Below are 25778 nucleotides of genomic sequence, written 5' to 3'. Positions count from 1 at the left end.
CTCATGGATATTTGATTTTATCTGTTAAATCCTAAGAGTGGCAGTCATGTGTTGAATCTGTAATCATTTGTGTGCAGGTGCCCCAGGTCCAAAGGGTTTCCAGGGTGAAGCAGGAGCCCCAGGAGCGCCTGGTACCTTTTAGAGTTACATACAATGATGAAGTGATGGTGTCTTTGCATGAGACTAATAGATCATGTAACTGCAGTATTAATTAATATTATACTGTATGTAATAATTTAGTTCAGACCGACTTTTTTAGTGCGCCTTTGACACGTATTGTTTTTAATGCAGGTGATCGAGGAACACCGGGTATATCAGGAATCAAAGGTGACCCAGGAGAGAGGGGAGCACGTGGAATATCAGGTGTGTTAATGAATATTCACAATCACGAATAAAGATTCGAACAGCAGCTATTGCTTTTTAAAGAGCCCTCATAACTTCGTTTTCTGATGTTCTATTTAAACCCAAACACAATTGGTTCAAAAGCAATGTATGTGCTTTTTGCACAGAATACAAATGTTATTTCAAATTTGTTTAGCTTTAAAGTATATTAGTATGGTCCGATTAAAAAAATGTATCTTGTGTCAACAGAATTTGAAACCTATTAATTACTGTAGCTTACAAAGGAAATGTTCATTTAAAACGCAATAGAATTAAATCTTCCTTAAGGTTTAAATCTCGTTATCAATGACACCGGTGGCCAATAAACTGTAGACAGCATCCAGTTGCTCACGAATGCTTGCACTCTGTAGGCCCAATCCAACCCAGTCTCACGGTATTTCGTGTTATAGTCACAAAATGAATCTATTCATTCGTATTAACCAACACGATTTCCCCATTGTTTTCGTGTCACACAGCACGATTTTAAAAGCAATGTAAATAATAACAAATTAGAAGGAAAAAAAGATTTTAAAAAATATAGATTTCAGTATTCTGACACAGAACGATTTTAGAAGCAATGTATTTATATTGGTAGTATGTTTCGTGCCTGCATCAAATAATAACAACTTAGAGGGAAAAAATATTTTTAAAAAAAGATTTCAGTATTCTGAGGCTCTGAGCCCCATTTATTTTCCTCACGGACGGCAAGAAAGTCCGACATTATACGATTTAAAATAAAAACAATAATCGTGGCTTGATATTGAGTAAGAACATGTTTTGATGAACCACACAGCTTCTGGTCTTCCAAGACCAAGACGTGGTGCAGGCACGAAACATACTACCAATAGAAATACATTGCTTTTAAAATCGTTCTGTGTGACACGAAAAAAAGGGGGAAATCGTGTTGGTGAACACGAATCAATAGATTAAATGTCGTGACTATAACACGAAATGCCGTGAGACTGGGTTGTAATAGTTACATAAAGTAGGCCTACCTTTAACCGTAAGTAAAACTAACATTCTGTATTTGATGTTTTTACATGTATTGTTAAAGGTGAACCAGGACAACCTGGACCACAAGGCCCTGGAGGACCAAAGGGATCTAAAGGAAGTGGAGGTGAGAAGAGGGATTTTCAAATATATTAATGATGTATTTGAAAATCTTGAGATGACAAGATTGGAGGGAAATATATTGTATTATCCTCACCAGCTGAGTTATTCTGTATTCACCAACTACTATGACATTCTATCATGGCTGCCAGAAAAAAGTCCAAGAATATATAGAGTTGTTCTTGAGGTAGATATTGAGATGTAATCAAGACTCTCCCTATGCAGGTGAAGCAGGCTTAAATGGACTTCCTGGTGCTAGAGGACCACCTGGAATTCCTGGAGATGTTGGTCCCAGAGGTACTAGCACACATTTTTATGCACAATTCAACTGAGATCAGAAGGTAAATTGCTAATTTATGATGCACCTAGTTTTTTATTGGGGTTCAAATGACACCTGTTTATGAGAGTCAAGATAAACACTTAAACCAGCACACGCGCATGCACGCATTCACAACCTTTTTTTTAATCACCACAAGCATAAAAAAGAAATGGCTGCAAAATGTCCTTGCCAACACTCCCGGGAACTAAGAACCTCATCAAACATCCAACTATTGACACACTGTATCTATAAAAGGAAGTTTCATCATGTGATGGAATATAACACTGTCTTTCAGGTGAACCAGGAGCACCTGGTAAAATCATTGCTTCAGGTAAGAACAGCGGCAAAGCAATACTTACTAATTAGACATTAGATTTAAACCTTAGGAAAACTCAAAGTCTTGTAAATTGTAACTGGTCTCTTGCATTTTGTTTCTAGCTGGCTCTAATGCTGTTGCCATCCCAGGACCACCAGGACCTTCCGGGCCTCCAGGTCCTGCTGGAACCCATGGTCTGTCTGGTCCCATCGGCCCCGCTGGTCTCCCAGGACGACCCGGTAAATCTAAACTCTCTGCCGATGTTAAGAGTCAAAATGTTTTTCGATGGGTCAAAAGCTGACAGATGGATGGCAGATACATAAAACATGTTGACATTTTTTTTTGTGACGGTACATTGATATCATAATTTAGGAACTAAGGGAGATCAAGGAGATCAAGGAGATAAAGGACATAAGGGAGATAAGGGAGAGCAAGGGAAACCTGGCGAGCCTGGGACTGTCACACGTTCAGAAACCCCCGGAACCGACAGTGAGTATATATGTCTTTCATTTTTTACCTTGGCACTATTTAGTGGGGTTATCAATAATAACAGTGGGATTGGCAGTAATATGTGCACCTTCACCATCTATGTTTTCATTTCTAACAGAACCTTCCTCAGCTGCTAGCCTGCCTGGCCCACCAGGTCCTCCAGGGCATGCTGGAGCAAGTGGTCCTCCAGGTCCTTCTGGTAAGTGAAAGGCTATTTGTAAGATATGAGTGCCTTTCCAAATGATCAGGATTGGTGCTTAGTTGAAATGAATGATTATTCAAATAATGTAACTCTTGTTTAGGTGAGGGTAAACAGGGTCCCCCTGGACGCAGGGGTCCTGCAGGAGAGCCAGGTAAAAAGTGTCTTTCATTATGCAGACAAGTAAATAGATTACTAGATCTTCAGCATAAAGTACAATTTAAACAGTGTCAACATAAAACGTTTTTTTTTTTGCTTTCTTCCCAGGAGTTGGTCTTCCTGGATCTCCAGGAGATAAAGGAGAGCCGGGCAGTTTTGTTCCTACCTCAGGTTAGTGGAAGAAATCTAATTTCAGATGCTTTATACATCCTAAGACACATGGACATGTGTTATGTTTAGCCCCTACTTTACTAGCTTAGCCTGTTTGATGTGTTCTTTTGTTTGTCTTAGGAACCTTTTTTGCTGGACCACCAGGACCCCCGGGCCCACTGGGTCCATCAGGTATGTTGGGTAAATGAAATGCTTTTGAAAACAGAAGTCTCTTACAAACGTGTTGATAGGACGGCATGTATAATGGATTCACACATATGAAAATGTACAAAACTAATTGGAGAATGAGGCAGGTCTGATATTCTGATTCACAGCAATGTTCTGTTATCGTATCGTTTCTGACTCTAGGTGATCGAGGACCAGAAGGGTTCCAAGGTAAGGAATTAAAAAAGATTGCATGCATAGTCTCTATAAAGTATAGACTTTTAAAACAAACATATCTTAATTTACTGGTGATTGTTTCAGGAGAACCAGGTCAACCAGGACTTCCAGGGAGTCCAGGAAGTGCAGGGAAACCAGGTCATGGTATGTGAACAACTTTTGGATCATAGGCTTGTTGAAAAGAAGATGACCAAGAAAGGGTTTGCAAAATAGATGGCAAGCTATAATTCATGCAAAAATGTCCACCTACCACATTTTCCAGCATTATCAGATACATTTTGTGGCTTTCAACAACCAGGTGGTGTTCAAACGTTATGAAAATATTCCGTCAGTCAACATTCATTGTCAAAGCTGTTTAAAATAGTGTTTTGGTTTTCCAGGTCAGCCTGGACCTAAGGGACCTGAGGGTCCACCAGGCCCCGAGGGGCCAGAGGGGATCGATGGACATAAAGGTACACTAAGCCAAATATTTTGACTATTTTATACATCACACCTCAAATATATTGATCTATAGCATTACCTTTACATTTTCATACATCAAGCAGTCATTTGACCTGGGGTTGCAGTTTTTTTTTTCAATTGCAATTTTTTTCTTGACTTTTTATTGTGGACTGGTGTTGTCATCCTAGGCCCACCTGGACCACCTGGACTATCTGGACCGCCTGGACTATCTGGTTCGCCTGGAAGAGATGGAAGTGGACCAACAGATGTGGGTCCGTACCTTGCAGAGTACCTTCAGAGTAAGTTGTCTTCTTGTAAAATAATTGCATCTACTTGGATGCTTAACTTTTTCACCCCAACTTATCTTGGATGAACTGCATTTTAAAGTTCTTTGAAAGCTACTTTGAATAATTAAACCGTGTTAATGTTAATATTTTTTTCTTCTTCTTTTTTAGTCTGACATTTTATTTGAGTGATCCTGTTGTCATTTCAGGTAGCTCATTCAGTCCAGGCGCCCCAGGGCCACCCGGACCACCAGGTGCTCCTGGAAGAGATGGAACTGAATCTGGATCACCTGATGTGGGCCAGTACATTGCAGAGTACATTCAGAGTAAGATATTTATTCATGTTACACTAAGATTGTATGAAACAGAGTGCAACGTCCATTGATCTACATGTGAAACCTTGTGTTGACATGCAGGTGATGGGATCAGACAGTACCTGGCAGGACCCCCTGGGCCTCCTGGGCCTCCTGGTGGTCCAGGGTCTACAGGGGACGGGCTGGTGGATGATGTGGCAAACAGAGTGATCGCCTACGTCCAGAGTATGACCAATTACATCAAAATGTGACCTGTATTGTGTGTTAATCCGCGGTATTTCTAACAGTAGTGAAAACGTATGTAACATGGTTCTCCTTTCTAGGCCAAGGTAGAGGATATGACAGTAGTCCTGGCCCTCCTGGTCCTCCAGGTCCTCCTGGCTCCATCTCTATCAATGATGTCATCGACGTGTTACAACGTAAGTCTCATTTGAGCGTGGTTTAAATCCCCAATTGTATTGCAGATGGCAGAAATTATTATTTAAATGGCATTCAAGAGGTGTATTACACTGCTTATGTGAAGTGGACGTAGTCACAGTGACTTGAGCTATTAGTTATAAGCCATAAACAGGGAGAACACTAGAGACTTATCAATAATAAGGTAGTCCTGATCTAGTGCAGAAGCCTTTTATCGTATATTTTAATCTGGGACCATTATTGACAAATAAACATGCTCTACAAAAAAATACGTAAAATGTCACCTATTACGCAAAATGCATAATCCACCCACGGCCCTATCGTCCCCTATCAGAAACGTTGCTATCAGAAACAATGTGCAACGTGTTTTCAGTAATATGGTCTGTTTTTGCATAAGCAAGCATCGTTAACACTCAGAGCTAACGCTGTACTGGAGAGAATATGTGTAAAGAAGTAGGATATATATAGACCTTGTGGTAAACATGCAAGAGAAAAAGCATTTGAGCTCCATACTGTTTCAGAAATAATCCTTGATGTGGTTTGGAACATAATACGGCGTTTAATCACGGCAGCGTTTAGCTGAGTTTCAGCCATGGATGTATAATAAGAACTGGATACAGCGTCGGAGGCGGGGTCTCGTTCTTTCCTATGAGAGCTGCTCATTGGCGCATGAGGACAAAATGGCCCAACTTTTGAGAGAGCGAAACGTCACAGATTACCCATCATGCCTGGCTGTCAGAGCAGAAGAACCCGTATGTGCGCTCACAGAGCATGCGCCCCTTAAGCCCCTCCCCCTGAGCTCCCACTCTCGGCTCACTAGAATGAATGGAGAGAGAAAATAAATCTAGATTGGGCTTTTAGTGCATTTTACAACTTTAAAGGTCCCATGTCATGGCCATTTCTACTGATCATAATTCCATTGTTGAGGTCTACTAAAATAGATTTATATTGTGCAATGTTCCAAACTCACATTGGTTTCTCATACAGCATCTCTGTAAAGTATGTGTATTCACCGGTATTCACTCTCTGTCCTAAACGGTTTGTCGCTGCTCAGTGAGCTGACTTACTGGTGTGGTTTCCGGGTTGGCGATACAGCGGGACTGCGCGAAACTCATCCTGAGCACACACAAACACTCACAGCCGAAGTATAAACAATAAGTGTGGCTTGATATTGAGTAAGAAAAAGGTTGATAAACGCGCTGTGAGAATTGGTCTGCGGAGAGCATTTCTCCGCGATCCCAACTCGTCTATTACCAACCAGGGAGCTCTATGCAAGTCAATGGGAGCGCATGACGTCATGCGGTCCCCGGAAGAAACAAATGGAAAAAGAGAAATCTCTAACGAGGCGTTCTGGGGCAGCATAGATAGGTCTTTTCTGTGTTAGAGCTTACTCGCTACAGGGTGTACTTTGAGGGTTTGTGACTCTGCAGACCGTTTACATGCATAAAAACCTTCATAACACACAAGGGGATGGGTAATAACCAAAAAAGCATGACATGGGACCGTTAAGGACCTAATGATTCTAATAAGGGCTATAAAATAGTTCATACTGGGTAGTTTATTTAGTTTAAAAGAAATTATCTGTTGATTTACTGACGTCACATTTACAGACTTTCCCCATGTTAGTCAATGGGAAAAAGTCTTTCTGGACCCAGTGACGTCACGGACTGATACGGAAATTGTAGTACCGCCGTTTAGACACAACACATTTTTTCCAGAGAGTCCGGAGCACTTCCTGGGGGCTTGGTTTCAGCTGGTAGACAGCCTTCTCTTCACAGAGCTCACTGCTCGCAGGCGCGCTCCAAAGGGGTGTGGCCAGCAGCAGCTCAGTTCCATTTAAAGCTACAGACCCAGAATCAGCACTTTTGTAACAGGTCTGAAATAGAGGGATATGAGGCATGGCTAGAATGGGTGATCTGTTTGGTATTTTGAGCAAAACACTTCATAGACATGTTTTTTATATATCTGAGACCTGAAATATATGCCTAAAAATAGTTTAGTAGGAGACCTTTAAAACTAGAGATTGAGACCTTAAACTTTAGTTAAGTGTTAACTGAAATGATACATAAAGTGAGAAGTAGTGCCGTTTATTCATAGACTCCTATAAAATCCAACTTCTATTTTGAAACCTATGGAGTCCCTCCCTGCTGTATATTAGAGAGAATACAAGTTAAAGGCTACTCTGCCTTACCCATTCTCACTGAGGAACAATCAGCAGCTCTTTAGAGCGTAGCCTGGAAAATATTTGCCAAAATGTTATTTGTGTCCAGGAGAGGACGTGAGGAGATATGTTGCTGGTACCCCCGGTCCACCAGGACCCCCTGGTGCTCCGGGCCAGGGCAGCTACGGAATCAACACCCAGGAGGTGGCTGAACGTGTTCTCACCCTACTGAATGGTGAGGGTTTGATGGAACTGCAGGTTTACATTTAAGAGGTGTTATGATGAAAGAACCTGACTTTGATTGAATGTGGATCCTGTCTGTCTCTAGATAGGCAGGTGTTAGGTGTCCCTGGACCCCCTGGAACCCCTGGGCTACCTGGAGACTCATACCCAGGTAAGAAACACAATAAGAACCCATAGTCATTCAATTTACTAGTTCTCTGAAGCGAATGCATGTTAATTTTATTTTTCCAACTTCATTCAGTTGTGGGTCCTCAAGGGCCTCCAGGTGTCCCTGGTATCCCTGGTAGAGACGGTCCACCTGGACCACCAGGATTTAGCAACGACATTCGTGACTACCTGCACAGTAAGTCTGAGTAACAACATTAATTCAAGCTATTTATGTGGGATGCATCTGAGTAATTCACATTGTTTCTGCCTCCACATATGTACCATTATACCAAAGGTGTGGAGTTTAGAGGTTTACCAGGTCCCCCCGGTCCCCCTGGACCAGAGGCTCCCCCTAGTGTTCTCCACGGACTGGTTTCCTTTGCTGAGTATGCAAACAGAGAACCACCCACAGCAGAACAACAACAATACATCAACAGTGAGTTTAAAAGAATACTCACTCAAAACATACATGGGATTAATTAAGAGTGCAATCTTTACATAGACCTCAACATAAATGTTACTTCATTAAGCTGTCTTCATCAAAGTCACATATTGTGACCCAATGTTTGCTGAGTCATTGCTCCTTAATGCAATCATGTTATACTGTATTGTCTACAGGTGATGGTATGAGAGGAACTATGTTCGGACTTCCTGGTGCACCAGGCCCTCCTGGACCCCCAGGACACAAGGGAGAGCCAGGTGAATCTGGCACAAGGGACAGCAGCCTGGATACTGGTGACTACTCCAGCATGGCTGTCAAAGTAACGGATTACATCAAATGTAGGTGATTTAGAGGAAGCTTAGTGTAAACCTCATCACTAAATGGTCAATACCTGAACCTTGCTTTTAATATAATACCATTTTAATAGTTACCTGAGCGCTATTGAACTGTACTGTCCCCTTCATGCAGCCCACGATCTGCTCCGTGGTGTTGCTGGAAACTCTGAACATTTTGTTCAAGGACCTCCAGGACCTCCTGGACTTCCTGGAATGCCTGGACAAAGCCAATTGGCTAGCTCCCATGAAAATATCATGGATGTTGTGGAATACATCAAATGTAAGTCAATATGAGCTTTATGTGCTTTTGTTTTAAAAAGCCAATAGCTTTTAAGAAATAATTGTACTGAGAAGTACCACAAAGGTAGCTGAATCTAGCAAGACAATGGTCAAGTTGGCAACACTGTCTTCCGCTGTCCACACGACTGTCACAGGATGTATTGAACATTTTAGGTCCCAAACACAGAACATAAGGAAAGCCGGTATATATAGCTAAAGGTGTGATTAAGAAGATGTAAAGCTGGCAGGCAAAAACACAAGGGCAGAAGGGTTATTACTAATGCCGTCAAAATTATCGCGTTAACGGCGGTAATTAATCTTTTGAATTAATTGCATTAAAATATTTAACGCATATATTAATGCTGCCCAATATGGACACAAGCAATTTTCACCCATGTATTAATTATATGTTTTAAATTTGATAACATCAATGTGTTTAATACTGGCAACTTCTAATTGTGGGAAAAAATAAAATGTTCCCAGTAGAGACGTCCCATAGAACATTTTGTGAAACACAATAGCCAGCATGTGTATTTCTGTACTCGATTCCCGTTCGAGTCCAGTTTTGAATAGTCTGCCGTGGTTTTGTTCTATTTTAAAGAGCTGTTTGACGCTCGGCGTAACCTTGGCGCACTGCCACTCCAACATCCAATCCCAGAGCTTGAAGATTAATCACGGGGTTTGTCAAGCAACGGGACTGTAGTCCCAAACGATAGCTGAGGATTATGGGTAGTGTAGTGTCTTCGGCCATCCTAAACTCCGAAATGTTTTCCGGATTTCATATCGCATTAACACCATATCCCAATGTGCATTGCGGCTAAAACATCCAATCACCGAGCCTAAACCATAGCTGAGGATCTTGGCTAATCAGTTCAGTGGGTGTGTATCCAAATATTGCTCGAAATGTCCCATATAGGCCTACGTCTGTTTCCGGTGACAGATTTCAGTATTCTGAGGCTCTGAGCCCCATTTATTTTCCTCGCGGACAGCAAAAAAAGACATTATACGATTTAAAATAAAAACAATAATCATGGCTTGATATTGAGTAAGAACATGTTTTTATGAACCACACAGCTTCCAGTCTTCCAAGACCCGACCGGACAAAAAGACGTGTAGGCACGAAACACACTACCAATATCGTTCTGTGTGACACGAAAAAAAGGGGAAAATCGTGTTGATGAACATGAATCAATAGATTAAATGTCGTGACTATAACACGAAATGCCGTGAGACTGGGTTGTACACACAGGTAGAAAGAAGGCGGAGCAGGCAATCACAAAGGCCGGAAACATGAAGACAAGAAGTATAACCGGACAAGACACAAGGAGAGTGTAATACAAAATAAAACAGGAAACACAAAGGACAATATCATGACAGCGATGTTAAAACGTCATACCGCACCTCTGTTTAACTTTGATTGAATATCCAATGTTACAAATCTAAACAAACTACAATAAAACACAAGTAGTAAAATAAGTGGTTGAAATTATTCCTTACTTTGTCTCTTATCTTCCAGCTCAGGGTCTGCTACGTGACATAGATCAAAACCACAATGAACGTGGCATCCAAGGTCCACGAGGACCACCGGGTCCTCCAGGTCTACCTGGACACAGCCAGTTGTTTGGGTCCCAAGAAAATGTCATAGATTTAGTGGAATACATCAAAAGTAAAGAATTATCTACCTAAAAATTGTAACAATTAGAAAAGCTGCTTAAATACATAGGTATCCTAACTGAGTTTTCCTCCGCAGAAAATGGAGCCATTGTCGGACCGCCTGGGAGACCAGGACAGAAAGGGGACATTGGGTTCCCGGGGCCCACAGGAGAGAGAGGTAGGTCTGCTATATCTCACACAGGCTCCGCCCTCTACTGCAGTGGTTCCCAACCTTTTTTGTCTTGTGTACCCCCTGAGCCTTTTGTCATACCATGAGTAGAACGTAACTGCTTATTGAATGAAAATAACTTTATTTCATCTCCTTAATTTGAACATCTAATTCTCAGGCATTTTCTTAATTTTAACTTAAATCACTCAATAAAAATAAATAAAAATGAATATGTTGCCTTGAAAATAAATAATATAATCAAATAAATACATATGAAATCAAAATAATCAACTTATCTTTGCTATATATATCTTGTAACATTTAGGCTTAAACCTGGAGCCCCTTTGAATAAGTCCCCTTTAAACAGGCATTTAAACTTTAATTCAGGAACAAAACACTTAGCAAAATAATATCCAGAATCAGTATAGGCCTAGCAGTTTCTTTTCACCAGTCATGTGAGCTTTAATGAGACACTTGAGCTTGCTTGTCTTTCATAAGCTTTGATAGTTCTGGAGGCAGTGTGGAAACAGCTGTGACCAGGCTGGTCTCCACATCCAGTCTGTTCCTCTGCTTGGTTTTGATGTGTGTTAAAGCTGAGAAGGTCACCTCACACAAATAAGTAGAACCAAATGGCAAAAGTTCAATCATTGCATGTTTTCCCAGTTCAGGATATTCCTTCTCCACATCACACCAAAACTCAGTCAATGACTTCTCAGCATATGCCATCTTCAGACTGATGGATTTATCATCTAACCGTGGTCAGATGATAAATCCATCAGAGGCTCCTGCAGCATTGCTGGAAGGCTGTTGCTGCTCTCACTCACAATGAATGGGTTCCTCACCCAATCCAGTCTTTCTGACTTATTTTCAATGTCCTGAAAATAATGGCTGAAATCAGTGCAGAGTTTGGACAGGTGTGCTTGCACCAGTTTGACCACTGGACCCCTGGCAACAGCAGTGGTGGCAAGATGGGCATTGAGTAGTGGGAAACAGCTCACGTCTCCCTCATCACATTTCCTCTCCCATAGTTTGAGCTTTTTTGTGAATCCTTGAACTTTGTCATACAATTTCAGGATATGTGACTCCTTGCCCTGAAGTGATAGGTTGAGCTCGTTGAGTTTGGTAAACACATCAGCAAGATATGCCAGGCGCGCCACCCACTTGTCATCCTCAAGCTGCACAGTAAGAGGATGCAGATGCTCCGTCAAGAACACAAAAACTTCATTGCGAAGTTCATAAAGTCTCAGTAGCGTTTTCCCACGAGACAGCCAGCGCACGTCTGTGTGAAGCAATAGCTGATCGTGCTCTGTGCCGTTCTCATGACAAAGAGTTTCAAACAGCCTGTGATTCAATGGCCGAGATTGGATGAAATGTATCATCTTCACAGCATCATCCATAACAGCACTTAAATCAGGGCTCATCCTCTTGCTAGTGCTTCACGATGAATAATACAATGCATCCATTTAATGTCGGGATTTACCTTTCTTACGTGCCCAACAAGTCCCTTTATGCGCCCCGTCATCGCAGCTGCTCCATCAGTACAGATGTGGCTGCAGGTTTTCCACTGCAGATCATGTTCTCTGAAGAAGCTGTCGATAACCTGGAACAATTCTTCCCCAGTTGTCTTTCCTGGCAGCGTTTTTCAAAATAAAATATGCTCGTTTATGTCCGACGCATCTTTGTAACGCACGAAGGACAGGAGCTGCGCTTCTCCACTCACATCTGTCATTTCATCCAGCTGCAAAGCGAACTGACCGGCTAGTTTTATTTTGTTCACCACTTGTCCAATTATATTAACAGACATATCATTGATCCGACGGCATACGGTGTTATTCGACAGGGGAACTTTCTTGAGTGCTTCGGCTGCTTTCTTGTCTATCATAATTTCGGCCAACGCAGTCGCTGCAGGGAGAATGAGCTCCTCAACAATAGAGTGAGGTTTTTTTTATTTAGCCACAAGCAGGGACACGGCGTAAGATGCCTCGAGTGCTTTCATTGACACATTCGTGGCTTTCATCATTACTGTCTGGCTCGACTTAAATTCCGACAGCTTTCGTCTGTAAAATTCTTCACTTTTATCGACACTTCCAGAGTGTTTGGTGCTATGGTGTCTCTGTAAATGCGCTGGCTTCATCGCACTATTAGCCAGGACTTCACCGCAAAAGAAGCACTGAGGCTGCGGTGGGTCCGCAGAAGTAGAAATTAATCCAAATAATATATATGTTTCACTGTACTGCCTTGGTTTCAGTTTGGCCTCTTTCTTACGTTTCTCTGCGGGCTTCTCTGAACCCTGGCCTGAATCCAGAGCAAGCGGACGTTTCAGCCATTTATCCATAGCACAGACCTACCAGTATTTTTCTGGCTGCAGGTAAGCAGCTGTTTTCATTGTGGGATTTTGGCGCGGTTGTGCGTGCCACAGACAAAATCGCGCACTATCATTTTTGACGGGATTATTATTTTTTGTACTTGTCACCTTGGAATTCCACGTATCCCCTACAGTTCCCTCGCGTACCACTAGGGGTACGCGTACCCCCGGTTGGGAAACACTGCTCTACTGGACTCTATGGGTACTACCTCTCAACCATACAATGCGAGCACTCATCAACTGAAATATCTATAACCGTAGCCGGCCCCCTGGGGCGGGCCTACCTGAATGTGCGGGAAAGCCCACCGTATATAAGGCGGCCTCGCCTCCTGGCTGTCATCCTTTTCTTTTCAGCGAGCAAAGAAACAACTGAGCTAAAATGAGAAAAAGACAGAAAGAAGAAGTTTCCCGGCGGTGATGACTATGGCGGCGGAGCATGTAGGCCTGGCGGCCCATCTGCTTCCGCAGGCAGCCGGGTGGACAGAGGGGAGGAAGCCGCTGCCGCGTGACCGTGAAATCCTGGAATATCTGGATAAGATGTTCAGGCTCGGGGCGCAGATGGCAGCAGCGGCCAGTAATCTCGGCGTGTTGGGTGTCTCGCTGATCACCCCTCAGCACGACATCCCCGCCTCCGGACGGGAGCAATTATTCGGGCCGCTGCGTGGGCCAGATGAATAATCTGGTCCACGATATGGCTACCGCAGCTGGACGTTTGATGTCCCTGGCCACAGTGTCGTCGCGTCACGTGGCCAGGGACATCACACGTCCGGGTCTGACCGCACTGTCCAAAAAGGACCGGGATGATCTCCTTGTGACCCCCGTATCCATGGAAGGGCTCTTCGGGTCGATCACCTCGGTCAAAGGGCGCTTCAGTTGCTTGGAGGAAGAGAGGGCACAGCTCAGCCGCATGCTGCCGCTGGCTCTTCCTCGGGGGAGAGAGCGCTCAACGGTGGTAAGACAGAGAGAGAGGCGCCGGTATAGAGCCCCCGTGGCACCCGTTGCTCCCTCTGCCTCCGGGGTTCGTCCCGGAGAACCGGCTCAATACCGGCACTCGCGGGTGACAGGCTGACCAACCCCGAGAGGCTCCCGCTCCGCCTCAGCAAAGGGCTTCTGGGTGGGGTGCACCGTCCTCCAGAAGCTGACTGGCAGTGTGAGGAAGCGTCCCGGCGGAGAGAGTCACTTTCTCCACCCAGGACGCGAGGGCGAATCCCGCCTCCTCCCTGTATGATGCATCTGTTGTTACACATTCTAATAAAAATGATTGCATGTATCCCAGTCTAAGTGTAATTTCTCTCCACAAATCCACACTTCCACATAATGTTAACCGTACAGATTCCTCACTCGCTGCCCCAGTTGTAACTCCAGTAAAGGAAGCAGCTAGTGGGCATGCACATGTGAGAGTGATAAACTGCGCTATGCGGGTACAGGGGCATTATGGCTGGGTTAGGAGACACACAACGCAGTGTAAAAACTCACCGTCTGGGTGAATGCATCATGGCGGTGCGTTCAAGGGCCTCTTTCGGTGTCGACCCTCCCGCATAACTTCCCTTCACGGGGAGTTTTGCGGCGGAACGGGTCACCAGGGTGTACCACAGCTTTATAGCTGGGGCCCCGCAGCTGAATACACATCCCCTAATGCAGTGTTATGGGGAATGGGAGCGCAACTGTGTATTAACGGAGTGGATGGACAGGACGCTGAGACTGGCTTATTCACTCCAGTTTTGCAGCATCCCTCCTCCGTTCACAGGCAGGCAAGAGGCAAATCTATCATCCCGAGGGGAGATCTTAGCAGCCTGAATCTCCACATTGCACGCAGAAAATTCCATCTGTTAACTGTAAAACAGTTGCTGGGACTGGTGCAGCCAGGCGATTGGTTCACAACCATCGACCTGAAGGATGCTTAGTTTCATGTCAAAATTGCTCCAAAGCACAGAAAGTATTTGCGTTTTGCCTTCCAGGGTGTAGCCTACAAGTACAACAGACTACCGTTTGGCTACTCCCTATCCCCACGCACGTTCAGCAAATGTGTGGCCACAGCGCTTCAGCCGCTGTATGACCGTGGCATGAGGGTGTTCTTTTATCTAGACGACCTCATAGTCATGGCCAGGTCCAGGGAATGGGCAATGTTTCACACATTCACACAGCCCAATTGATCCTACACCTAACCAAGTTGGGTTTCGCGGTCAATTGGAAGAAGAGCTCCCCCATACCTCACCAGCAGGTGCATAATCTGGGGATGTTGCTCGATGCAGGCAGCCTACGCGCCACCCTGTCAGAGAGCAGACAGGCATCCTTGCTTCGGACAGTTTGCAGACTGCGACAGGGGGTAACGGTGACAGCGCTGACCATTATGCAGACTCTGGGTCTCATGGCAGCTGCTCACTTCGTGGTACCGCTGGGCTTGCTGCATATGCGCCACCTGCAGTGGTGGTTTGCCAGCCTTCGTTTAGATCCCAAGAGGCACAAACGACGCCTGGTGACCATCCCCCCCTCAGTGGAGGGCAACCTCCGTTACTGGGGGTGCCCAGAGCGCCTCCGGAGGGGAACTCCACTGGGGCGGGTAACCTCCTATGTCACGGTGTTCACAGACGCATCCGTGACAGGTTGGGGGGGGGACCTGCCTAGGGGGAGCTATAGGTGGTCACTGGTCTCTGACAGAGACACGGCACAGCAACCTTCTAGAGCTGCGGGCAGTGGTGTCAGTCCTCCAGCATTTCAAACCCTTAATACAGGGCAAACATGTGCTGGTGAGCACCACAGTGGCTTACATCAACAGGCAGGGCGGAGTCCGCTCCGCCGCCTTGTTGACCACAGCAGAGAACCTGTGGTTGTGGGCTTCAGAGATTGTGTTGTCTCTGAGGGCCCTCCACACCCCGGGACTGGAGAACAGGGGGGCCGACCTCATGTCAAGAGGTGGGCCCCTGCCAGGCGAGTGGGTGCTTCACCCGGAGGTGGCGAAACAGATCTGGGCCGAGTTCGGGAGAACGGAGGTGGACCTGTTCCCCAGCCGGCACAACAGCCACTGTACCCTGTGGTTTTCCATGGTTCGGGGAGACAATCCGCCCAGACTGCCGCTTGGCGCCGTGGTTCGCAGAGGTGACACAGATGATGGTGGGCCAGCCCTGGGCGATTCCTCAGTTCTGGGGGGCGATGTCTCTGGAGGCAGGTGCAATAGGGGCGTTACCCACTCAGGGCCAACCTCTCCAGGCTTGGCTCCTGAGAGGGACAGGCTGAGACAGGGGGGACTGTCTGACAAGGTTATTCAGACTATCCAGGCAGCAAGAGCAGGATCCACCACAGCCTGTTACAGACCAAAGTGGTTGGCATTCCAGCGATGGTGTGAGGAGGGGAGTCTAGAACCCCTATCGTGTACGTTGGGCTCTATTCTGTCCTACTTGCAGTTACTGGTGGACAGTATGTAGTGTATGCAGCAACCATCTCGTCCTGCCATGAGGGATTTGGCGGTAGGTCAGCCTTCAGTCAGCGGCTTATGTTGCGGTTTTTGCAGGGGGTCAGGAGGCAGCGCCCAGTAGTGCACGCCTCCGCCCCGCAGTGGGACCTGCCGTTGGTGCTTGGGGCTCTGGTCACAGAACCATTTGAGCCTCTGGAGCTCTCCTCCCTGAAAGCACTGTCATGGAAGACAGCGTTGCTACTTGCCTTAACGCCCTGTCGTCCAACAAAATCGAGTCACCACACTGCCCCTGACCGGCTTTTGGTTACCAGCCCCTGCACCACAACCCCCTCTCCCCCGGTTGTGACCGTGGAGAAGTGGGGGCCGCAGTTTACCTGGCTGGTAGGGCACACTCAGACACGCTTACTTCGTGAATAGTGTGCCTGGAAAACAGTGAGGAGGGCTCACTAGCGTTGCTACTTTCCTTAACTTCGGCCAAGAGAGTGTCAGAGCTGACCCAAGTTGCTTAGTGATCCGGGGTGACCATAGTGGGGCGACACTCAGACCGAACCCCTCCTTTGTTCCCAAGAATCTAAGGAGCTCGTTTAGGTCAAGGGCTATTCAGTTAGGGGGCTTTAATCTTCCATCCCATAGTCGGGCCAGGGAGGCTAAATTGCACCTCCCCTGCCCGGTGAGTGCGCTAGCATGTTATGTGGAGCGCAAGGCTGCCACTAGGCGCACTCAACAACTGTTTGTGTGCTTTGGGGGGCGGCGTGGCCGGTAAAGCTCTGTCCAAGAAACGCCTGGCAGGATGGCTCTGCGAGTGCATCTCACATGCCTTCGGACAGACGGGGAGAGCCTTCCCCACGGGGGTCCGTGCACACTCCACGCGGGGTATGGCTGTGTCAACAGCCTTATTTAACGGAGTGAGTGTGGAGGACATGTGTGCGGCGTCTTGGTCCACGCCAGGCCCCTTCATAAGGTTTTATCTCTTGGACATGTCTGGCTCCTTCTCATCATCTGTGCTTGCTGAGGCAACACAGGACTGGTGAGGGGGACATAGTGCACTTATGTTTTCCCATGCTCCTTAGGGACCCGGGAAACATGGTGCGCAGTAAGCCCCATACAGGGCTGGAGGACTCTCCTCACTGTTTTCCAGGCACACTATTCACAAGGTAAGCGTGTCTGAGTGTGCCCTACCAGCCAGGTAAACTGCGGCCCCCACTTCTCCACGATCACAACCGGGGGAGAGGGGGTTGCGGTGCAGGGGCTGGTAACCAAAAGCCGGTCAGGAGCAGTGTGGTGACTCAATGTTGTTGGACGACAGGGCGTTTAGGCATCAGGGCTCCACCCACCGTACCCATAGAGTCCAGTAGAGGGCGGAGCCTGTGTGAGATATAACGGTGGGTTACATATTTTAACCCTGTTTATATAAGCACAGGCGGACCCCTCTACTCGGGGCCCTGTCTGTCCTATGCTGCTCGCTGAAGAGAAGTGTAGGATGACAGCCAGGAGGCGAGGCCGCCTTTTATACGGTGGGCTTGCGTGCGCATTCAGGTAGGCCCGCTACGGTTATAGATATTTCAGTTGATGAATGCTCGCATAGTATGGTTGAGAGGTAGTACCCATAGAGTCCAGTAGAGGGCTCCGCCTGTGCTTATTTAACTAGGGTTATAATACGTAACCCACCGTTCGTAGCCCATGGTTTAAAGGAGACCTATCATGCTATATTTGAATAATATATTGTAGGGCATACCTATCTAAGGTATATTTATACATTTTTTTTTCAAAATACCAAACAGATCATGCATTTTAGCCATGCCTCATTTTGCTCTATTTTCCTCCCCTCCACCCTGTCTTTGCATGCGCTGCAGCTGACCACGCCCCCCTGCAAAGGAGGGGGCCGACTTACGAGTCATGTTACCATGCTGTTACCATGCCACGCAACCTCTCATTCCCCTGATAGGTGTAGAGTTGGCCATATAGGCGGAGCTCCTCATCACTGACGTCAGACTATTTTCAGATCTGTATCAGTCTGTATCAGATCCGTTCCTGTCCCGTTTTTAGAGATTTGGGTAGGGAGGAAAAGAGAGAGGGTTGTGTTTTCTGACACTTGGTGAGTTCCCTGACACACCGGGGACACATAATCATGTATAAAAGACGTACAAAAGTGCATTTTGCATGATGTCTTCTGGCCAATCAGAATCACGATAACGGTGAGTGTTGTTGCAGGAAGTCCCGACGGAGAATACTTTCGCTGTAGTACATCTCTATATACATCGATACAACATTACGTGTTGATAAAAATCAACACGTAATGAAATAAGACCCCACGGTTTTGATGATTGATTGATGATTGGTGTGTGTGGGCTGTCTTTCATTTTGACACACAGAACAATGGGGGCTATCCACCCTTATCCACAATGTAAAGTAATTCACAGCCTCTTCCTCTTCTCTCTGTGAGGAGCAGCAGGTTCAGCTTTCAGAGCAAAGTAACAAAAAACTAAAATAGCATTAATTTTTTTAAATATGTCGTGTAGTAATAGATTTATTTATTGTTCTTCTCTAGAGAGTACCAGAATGTGTATTTTATGTTAGTATTTCAAAAAATCTCCTGGGGGAGAATCCCCCCAGACCCCCCTGCAGGGGTTGGGCTCTCAGCATGTCAACTCTTTCACCTGTGGAGAAATTGCAGGATTGGATCCAGGTCGCCCTTTTTATTTACTACAAGACAAATGTGCCTTTTTATTTCATACAGTTCAATTTGGATTGAGACAGGGAAATAATCTAAACCTCACGCGTGGCGTTTCACTGTCAAGGGGAGCGTGTATGTAATTACATTGCAAATACTGATTTGAGCCCCACCACTGTATGGGTTAGCCCAGGGGTGCCCAACCTTTTTTGAACCGAGAGCTACTTTTAAAGTTGCTAGTCTGCCGAGATCTACCAGTCCAAATAGAGAGGCGTAGCCATTACTGACAGCCTACTACCAGGTAAATACACACTTCTACTTGTATAAAACTGACCTTTGTACGATGAATACTTCATAAAACACTGCAGATCCTTTATCTTACCTCTTTCTAATCTACACACATACAAGTATTGAACTGAAGTTACACAACAGTGTTGTTATAAGTGGGTAATGTATTCAAGAAACATTGAACAGTGCTGCCACATATGACACAGGAAAAAAAGAAAAGACTCTGAACCCTTTCTTTGCCATTATATAAAAATAGTGTTGCTACAAAAGTATAAATGAGGCTTACTAATAAGACAACTCAGATCTGAAGCTACACAGGAATCTGCTGCAACAGTGCAATAAAAAAGACAACATTAATAGAATCAAACCCTTTTTTGTTGCATTTTAGTAGATTATAAAAATAAATGCCTTTAAAATAGGATGCAAGCAACACTAGTTTCTTAACCTGAATTGATAATAGACTATAATCAATTTAAGTTTGCATTCTTATACCATTTTGTACAATAATTATAATGAATAAGTTCAAACAAACTCAAACTTACAGCTGATTAATAACGGTATCTAACTTGAGTTTTTATCATATCAAAAACCTGTTGAAATGCTTCTGTTATTTTTATTACGCATCGGCAGCCTCCAGGAATGCTTCTTTCACAACTTCGCCGTCTTTGAAAGACTTCATGTGTTTCGCAAGAACGTGACAGACACGATAAGATGCTCTGGTAGCAGCAGCCTTGCTCTTGTTGTTGGGCCTGGTGAAAATGGACTGCTGTGCATTTAGCTGTCCTTTCAGGCCCCTCCCCTTTTGGAGCGTAGGGCAGAATTAGGAGGGAATTCCGTCTCGTAGCGTTTGTGCACTGTTTTGAAATGCCGCTCCTAAATGACCCTTCTTCGATAAAGCCACGCTCGCATTGCAGATGAGACAGATGCACTTTGAATTGGAATAGATACAAAAATAATCATCCTCCCACTCGGAGTGAAAATTATATATGTTTTGCTTCTGCCATAATTGCGGTCTTGTGTGTGTGCGGACTGTCACTCCTGTTGACACGGACAACGTTAGCGAACTAGTGCACTGCCCACTGCTCACCAGCCACGCCCCGACACATGGGGTCACGCCGGCCAATCACAAAGCTTTGATGTGTTCAAGTGCATTATTCTGGCACAGGAAGATTATGTTGCAGGACATTAACGATAAAACAGAATATTGTTGTTCTATTTTTAGACACATCTCGCGATCGACTGGGAATCTCCCCGCGATCGACCGGTTGATCGCGATCGACTGGTTGGGCACCCCTGATGTAAACGGTCTGCAGAGTCACAAACCCTCAAAGTACACCCTGTAGCGAGTAAGCTCTAACACAGAAAATACCTATCTATGCTGCCCCAGAACGCCTTGTTGGAGATTTCTCTTTTTCCATTTGTTTCTTCCGGGGACCGCATGACGTCATGCGCTCCCATTGACTTGCATAGAGCTCCCTGGTTGGTAATAGACGAGTTGGGATCGCGGAGAAATGCTCTCCGCAGACCAATTCTCACAGCGCGTTTATCAACCTTTTTCTTACTCAATATCAAGCCACACTTATTGTTTTTACTTCGGCTGTGAGTGTTTGTGTGTGCTCAGGATGAGTTTCGCGCAGTCCCGCTGTATCGCCGACCCGGAAACCACACCAGTAAGTCAGCTCACTGAGCAGCGACAAACCGTTTAGGACAGAGAGTGAATACCGGTGAATACACATACTTTACAGAGATGCTGTATGAGAAACCAATGTGAGTTTGGAACATTGCACAATATAAATATATTTTAGTAGACCTCAACAATGGAATTATGATCAGTAGAAATGGCCATGACATGGGACCTTTAAAGTTGTAAAATGCACTAAAAGCCCAATCTAGATTTATTTTCTCTCTCCATTCATTCTAGTGAGCCGAGAGTGGGAGCTCAGGGGGAGGGGCTTAAGGGGCGCATGCTCTGTGAGCGCACATACGGGTTCTTCTGCTCTGACAGCCAGGCATGATGGGTAATCTGTGACGTTTCGCTCTCTCAAAAGTTGGGCCATTTTGTCCTCATGCGCCAATGAGCAGCTCTCATAGGAAAGAACGAGACCCCGCCTCCGACGCTGTATCCAGTTCTTATTATACATCCATGGCTGAAACTCAGCTAAACGCTGCCGTGATTAAACGCCGTATTATATTCCAAACCACATCAAGGATTATTTCTGAAACAGTATGGAGCTCAAATGCTTTTTCTCTTGCCGGTTTACCACAAGGTCTATATATATCCTACTTCTTTACACATATTCTCTCCAGTACAGCGTTAGCTCTGAGTGTTAACGATGCTTGCTTATGCAAAAACAGACCATATTACTGAAAACACGTTGCACATTGTTTCTGATAGCAACGTTTCTGATAGGGGACGATAGGGCCGTGGGTGGATTATGCATTTTGCGTAATAGGTGACATTTTACGTATTTTTTTGTAGAGCATGTTTATTTGTCAATAATGGTCCCAGATTAAAATATACGATAAAAGGCTTCTGCACTAGATCGACCGGTCGATCGCGATCGACTGGTTGGGCACCCCTGGGTTAGCCCTACCATAGATTACCCAACAAAAATAATCCGGAGCCGCCACTGCCGACCCGTATTGCGCATGCGCAGATCTAAGATCCAGTAGAAATTATAAAAAGTAAAAGTCTGCTGCTTATTGTTCTACTAGGCCAAAATAGAGTCAAAGAGTATGAGAGTGAGAGTGTGTTAATTAATATATTTGGCAGTTTGGAGTAAGTCTGTAGATTTGTTTGTGTGTGTGTGTGTTTCATGTATAGGCCTCTCACGATAATTAATTTTGTTGGATAGATTTTCCCGGAAACTATTGCAATAAACGATAATATTGTCGTCACCGTTGTATGACCATTTTAGACCACTGACATAATGATAATATATAATAATAATTCAAGTAGGCCTACATGCTTTCAAACTGCTAGTCACATCCTCATGTAAATGGCAATTTATCGAGTTCATTTTTATTTATCGTACGGTCGATAAGTCAATTAATTGCTTATCGCGACAGGCACACAATAAAACAGTGGAAACAAACATGTGTTTGACTTTCAGTAGTGAATGAAACTGTGCACTTTATAGTCTGTATCCAATATTGTGTATTTGTATATATTGTATATCCTATATATATGCTAAGGTCCCGCTACTGACACGATAGCAGTCATTTCGTGCGCATATGTGTAATCAAACCAAACCCATGATACCAAAATCTCACTCCAGCCAGGTACCCAAAGTTGGCAACCCTGATATAGCTAGCTAACAAGATTTTAGCAAATGATTGAGTGCTTATCTTGTTTTTAATACTTTACATGCTGGCTTCATTTCCAGAAAACAAGTTATTCAAGATGACTTTACCTTCAATATGATAAACCAATAGAAAGTGTGTGAAAAACAAAGCTAGCAGGGTTAGCATGAACAGGCTAATGTTAGCTTGCGAACATGATTTTAGCCTGGATTAGTTTATTTGAAGCTTCAAATACTTTCTACGAATATTTTAGAATGTTTGGTTCGACTTGCTTGGACAGCTGGAAGGTGAATATTTAAAGCACGTCACATCAAGCAACACTTTAATCAAACGTTTGTTTCACAGGAGAATCCACACTGACTGTTAAAAGAAGGAAGAGGAACGTTCGAGTGTAACTGTCGACTTGGTTGGTAAATGTTTTATGTGGAGTCTGGTGTGTATAAAGATGGTGAATGTAGCCTACTGACAGTTACAGTTGTTATGATAGTATTTTTGTATTTCTGAATGTCTTGTGTGTTGTGTGTAATCAAAGACTGTATAGCTTTGAATTAGCTTGTTTGATACACTGTATTGAGGGGATATCTTATATTTGTGGGATTTCATGAAGTTGTCTTTCATCTGTTCATACTTTCTTATTCGACTTTTTTTGTATCAGTGCTTTCTTTTTTTTAAATCTACAATTGTTTATAGAAGATTTTTCTCACTGTCAGATAATTACATGTATTAATAGGCGGACAGACTGGACAACTGTAGTTGTAGTACAGAGGAACATGTTTATTTACAGCAAAATGAAAATCTACATTACACAAGTATTCTAAAAACTATACATTTATTTAAAAAAAATGCATAATGGTTTTGATATGAATAACATTGTTTCAGTCAACATTCAGAGTTTATTTTTATTATTTTTTGAAGAATAAAACAGACAACAGACCAACTGGTTATTTTGTAATGATATTGTTGTATTCTGCAAACCTCTTCTGGCTAATAAGCTACAGATGCTGCATTGTGGGAGTTGCAGTTTCAGCAGAGAAAGATTCGTAAAAGGTGCACAGCACGTCGATGCAATTTTTGTACATAAGAATTCAAATACCTTACCTCTCAATAGCCAATCATAAGGAAATTAGATGATAGAACGACCCAATCACAAGTTAGGATGGCCTAAACCAGTCAGGTCCATATTACATTGCTTTGACATCATTCATAATACATCTGCCTTAATAAAAATAAGAAATGCTAAGCGCACTGTTTGTTTCTTTGAATACAGATGCAATCATTCAAATGTTTTTGCTTCAGAGCTGCACATTAAACCATAAGCCTTACCAAAATCTTTAAAGGCGATCACATCGGGTATACAGTATATCTATACAGCTGTTTTAAAGTATTAAGGCTATTAGCTAGCACAACAATGAAAACAGTATTTCAATAAGAACAATCCGATAAGGACATGCTGGGCAGCAACAACATTATGATGAGCCATATGAACCAAAGGAAATACACAGGATTCGTCATCATCAGATTATCGTTTAACTGGACAGAAATATGTTGGATTTTGTAAGGCAGGTTTTAGAAACTCTTACAAATGTCTTCACATTTTCTGAAGCGACATCAATGAAAAGTCCCTGAATTATGCTCCAATTTCTGCTCGACAACAATAAAGTGGTGTTACCTAAAAAACATAAAAACCAGAGCAACCAACAGGTACATACATGCGGCAGTCTTTGTTTCTGCCCCACAGTGGTTTCCTAACAATGACCCTTTGTGTATGTAAACACCATCTCTACTGTATGCAACGCTAACTTTCTGCTGGATGCTAAAAACTCTCACGCTCGAGACAGGAAGGCATTCTGATAAAAAAAACCTGTAAAGAAGGAATCATTTCTGCTGGAAAAGATTCCTAAAGCTTATTTGGAAGTCATGAATCATTTAACCTCAAATCAGCCTAGAAGAGATATGTAAGATACAAATATATCACCTTAAGAGAGTTAAATGGGTTTCCTATAGCAGAAGTACATCTATTTTATGATCAATTATAAATGATAAAGTTGCTATTTAGTATTTAGCCATATGAAATGTTAAATAAGTGGTATAAAAAGGCTATCCTTACTGAGAGCAAATGTCTACATGCGAGAAAAAGAGCAGCAAATACTTATTTGAAATTGCTTGGATTTAAAAGCCAAACAGATAACATTCTACAGGCACTGGATTATTTATTATAAAAACAGTTCAATCATGGAAAGAAGGTTGGGCAGAGAGATACTTCACTTTGAGGCGAGGATCGAAACACTGAATCTGAAAATCTCCTTCATATCTCCGGACATCCTCCAACTGTTTTCAGAGGATGAAGGCAAGGCGGCACGGGCTCTTTGCTGTCGGTTTGTGTGTGTGTGCTCATCACGTCCATGAGTGTGTCTGTGCACGTGTGCCAAGGTTTCATCTAGAAACCCGTGGAGTGGACGGAGGGGATGGGGTAGAACTTGGAGATGCGGCTCTGGGAGGAGGGGTTAAGGCACTCGGACTCCCCGCTCATCTTGAAGAACACTTCCTGTTCCTGCAGCTTCCTGGCAAACTCCTCCTCCAGGGCCTACAGGACGCACACAGGAAAACCAAAACGGTTATTCAGCAGTAGCCCTCAATTATGGGTCATTTAAACACTTTTACGCTACCTGTCTTTTCAGTACTGAAACGTTAGAAAGGCTAACTCCAGTAGGTGACGTCCCATGCAACCAACATTAGTCAGCTACTTTCCTAACATTTCTTCACATGCAAAGCTCAGATCACTGTCTGTACTTTTGTATGCACTAATCCTAGCAGCATTATAAGGTATTAGGGTATTATTAAGTTAGCCATTTCTGTCTTTGAAGTGCTTCTCCATGAGGGACTACACTTTTTTAAATGATTGTACTTTAGCTGCTGGTGTCAATAGGAAACAGGTTCCAAAGAATTGCTGTTTGTTTAAATATTTGAGTTTTTCCGCTTTGAGAGGTGATCTGAACACGCGTGCGTTTTTAAAGATGGTCTGACAAGGTCCCAGTGTTAGACGCAGTGTTGGAACTGAGTTGGGCCCTCCAGGTTTTCATAATGGTCATGTGAATAAAAACTAGTGACAGCTAGATGAAAATGTTGGGGTAGAGCAGAAAGGCTGTCTGACAGCAAAGGGGACTATAATATGTTTTGCTGTTGACATACTCTAGCTCAGGGGTCGGCAACCTTTTTGATATGAAGTGCCATTACAAAAAAAAAATGTGATCAGCGTGCCGACGATCGTGAATTATCAACGGGAGGGTGAGGAGCTCGAAGCTCGTGAACTGTCAACAGGAGGGTGGGAG

At 44.2% G+C, this 25778-nt stretch overlaps 2 protein-coding genes across 2 annotated transcripts in view; one reads left to right on the top strand and one right to left on the bottom strand.

Annotated features, from left to right (window-relative positions):
• The window catches only part of LOC117549729 (collagen alpha-1(I) chain-like), a 44172-nt gene extending 20483 nt beyond the window's left edge, over window positions 1–23689 (top strand). The window contains exons 23-49 of the mRNA XM_034221812.1: window positions 78–131; window positions 292–363; window positions 1436–1498; window positions 1717–1788; window positions 2106–2141; window positions 2249–2365; window positions 2499–2615; window positions 2734–2814; window positions 2918–2968; window positions 3082–3144; window positions 3265–3315; window positions 3493–3519; window positions 3610–3669; window positions 3906–3977; window positions 4155–4265; window positions 4460–4576; window positions 4667–4789; window positions 4888–4983; window positions 7252–7377; window positions 7471–7536; window positions 7627–7728; window positions 7828–7968; window positions 8151–8312; window positions 8443–8589; window positions 10105–10254; window positions 10339–10419; window positions 22795–23689. Of these exons, the coding sequence (XP_034077703.1) occupies window positions 78–131; window positions 292–363; window positions 1436–1498; window positions 1717–1788; window positions 2106–2141; window positions 2249–2365; window positions 2499–2615; window positions 2734–2814; window positions 2918–2968; window positions 3082–3144; window positions 3265–3315; window positions 3493–3519; window positions 3610–3669; window positions 3906–3977; window positions 4155–4265; window positions 4460–4576; window positions 4667–4789; window positions 4888–4983; window positions 7252–7377; window positions 7471–7536; window positions 7627–7728; window positions 7828–7968; window positions 8151–8312; window positions 8443–8589; window positions 10105–10254; window positions 10339–10419; window positions 22795–22844 (2408 nt within the window). The 3' untranslated portion in view covers window positions 22845–23689. The remainder of the gene's footprint in view (window positions 1–77; window positions 132–291; window positions 364–1435; window positions 1499–1716; window positions 1789–2105; window positions 2142–2248; window positions 2366–2498; window positions 2616–2733; window positions 2815–2917; window positions 2969–3081; window positions 3145–3264; window positions 3316–3492; window positions 3520–3609; window positions 3670–3905; window positions 3978–4154; window positions 4266–4459; window positions 4577–4666; window positions 4790–4887; window positions 4984–7251; window positions 7378–7470; window positions 7537–7626; window positions 7729–7827; window positions 7969–8150; window positions 8313–8442; window positions 8590–10104; window positions 10255–10338; window positions 10420–22794) is intronic.
• Window positions 23323–25778, bottom strand: part of slkb (STE20-like kinase b) — a 50202-nt gene continuing 47746 nt past the window's right edge. Inside the window, exon 18 of the mRNA XM_034221803.1 lies at window positions 23323–25033. Within this exon, the coding sequence (XP_034077694.1) occupies window positions 24887–25033 (147 nt within the window). The 3' untranslated portion in view covers window positions 23323–24886. The remainder of the gene's footprint in view (window positions 25034–25778) is intronic.

This window comes from Gymnodraco acuticeps, unplaced genomic scaffold (genome assembly GCF_902827175.1).
Source record: "Gymnodraco acuticeps unplaced genomic scaffold, fGymAcu1.1, whole genome shotgun sequence".
NCBI lineage: Eukaryota > Metazoa > Chordata > Actinopteri > Perciformes > Bathydraconidae > Gymnodraco > Gymnodraco acuticeps.
This window is presented reverse-complemented; position numbering and strand designations above follow the sequence as displayed.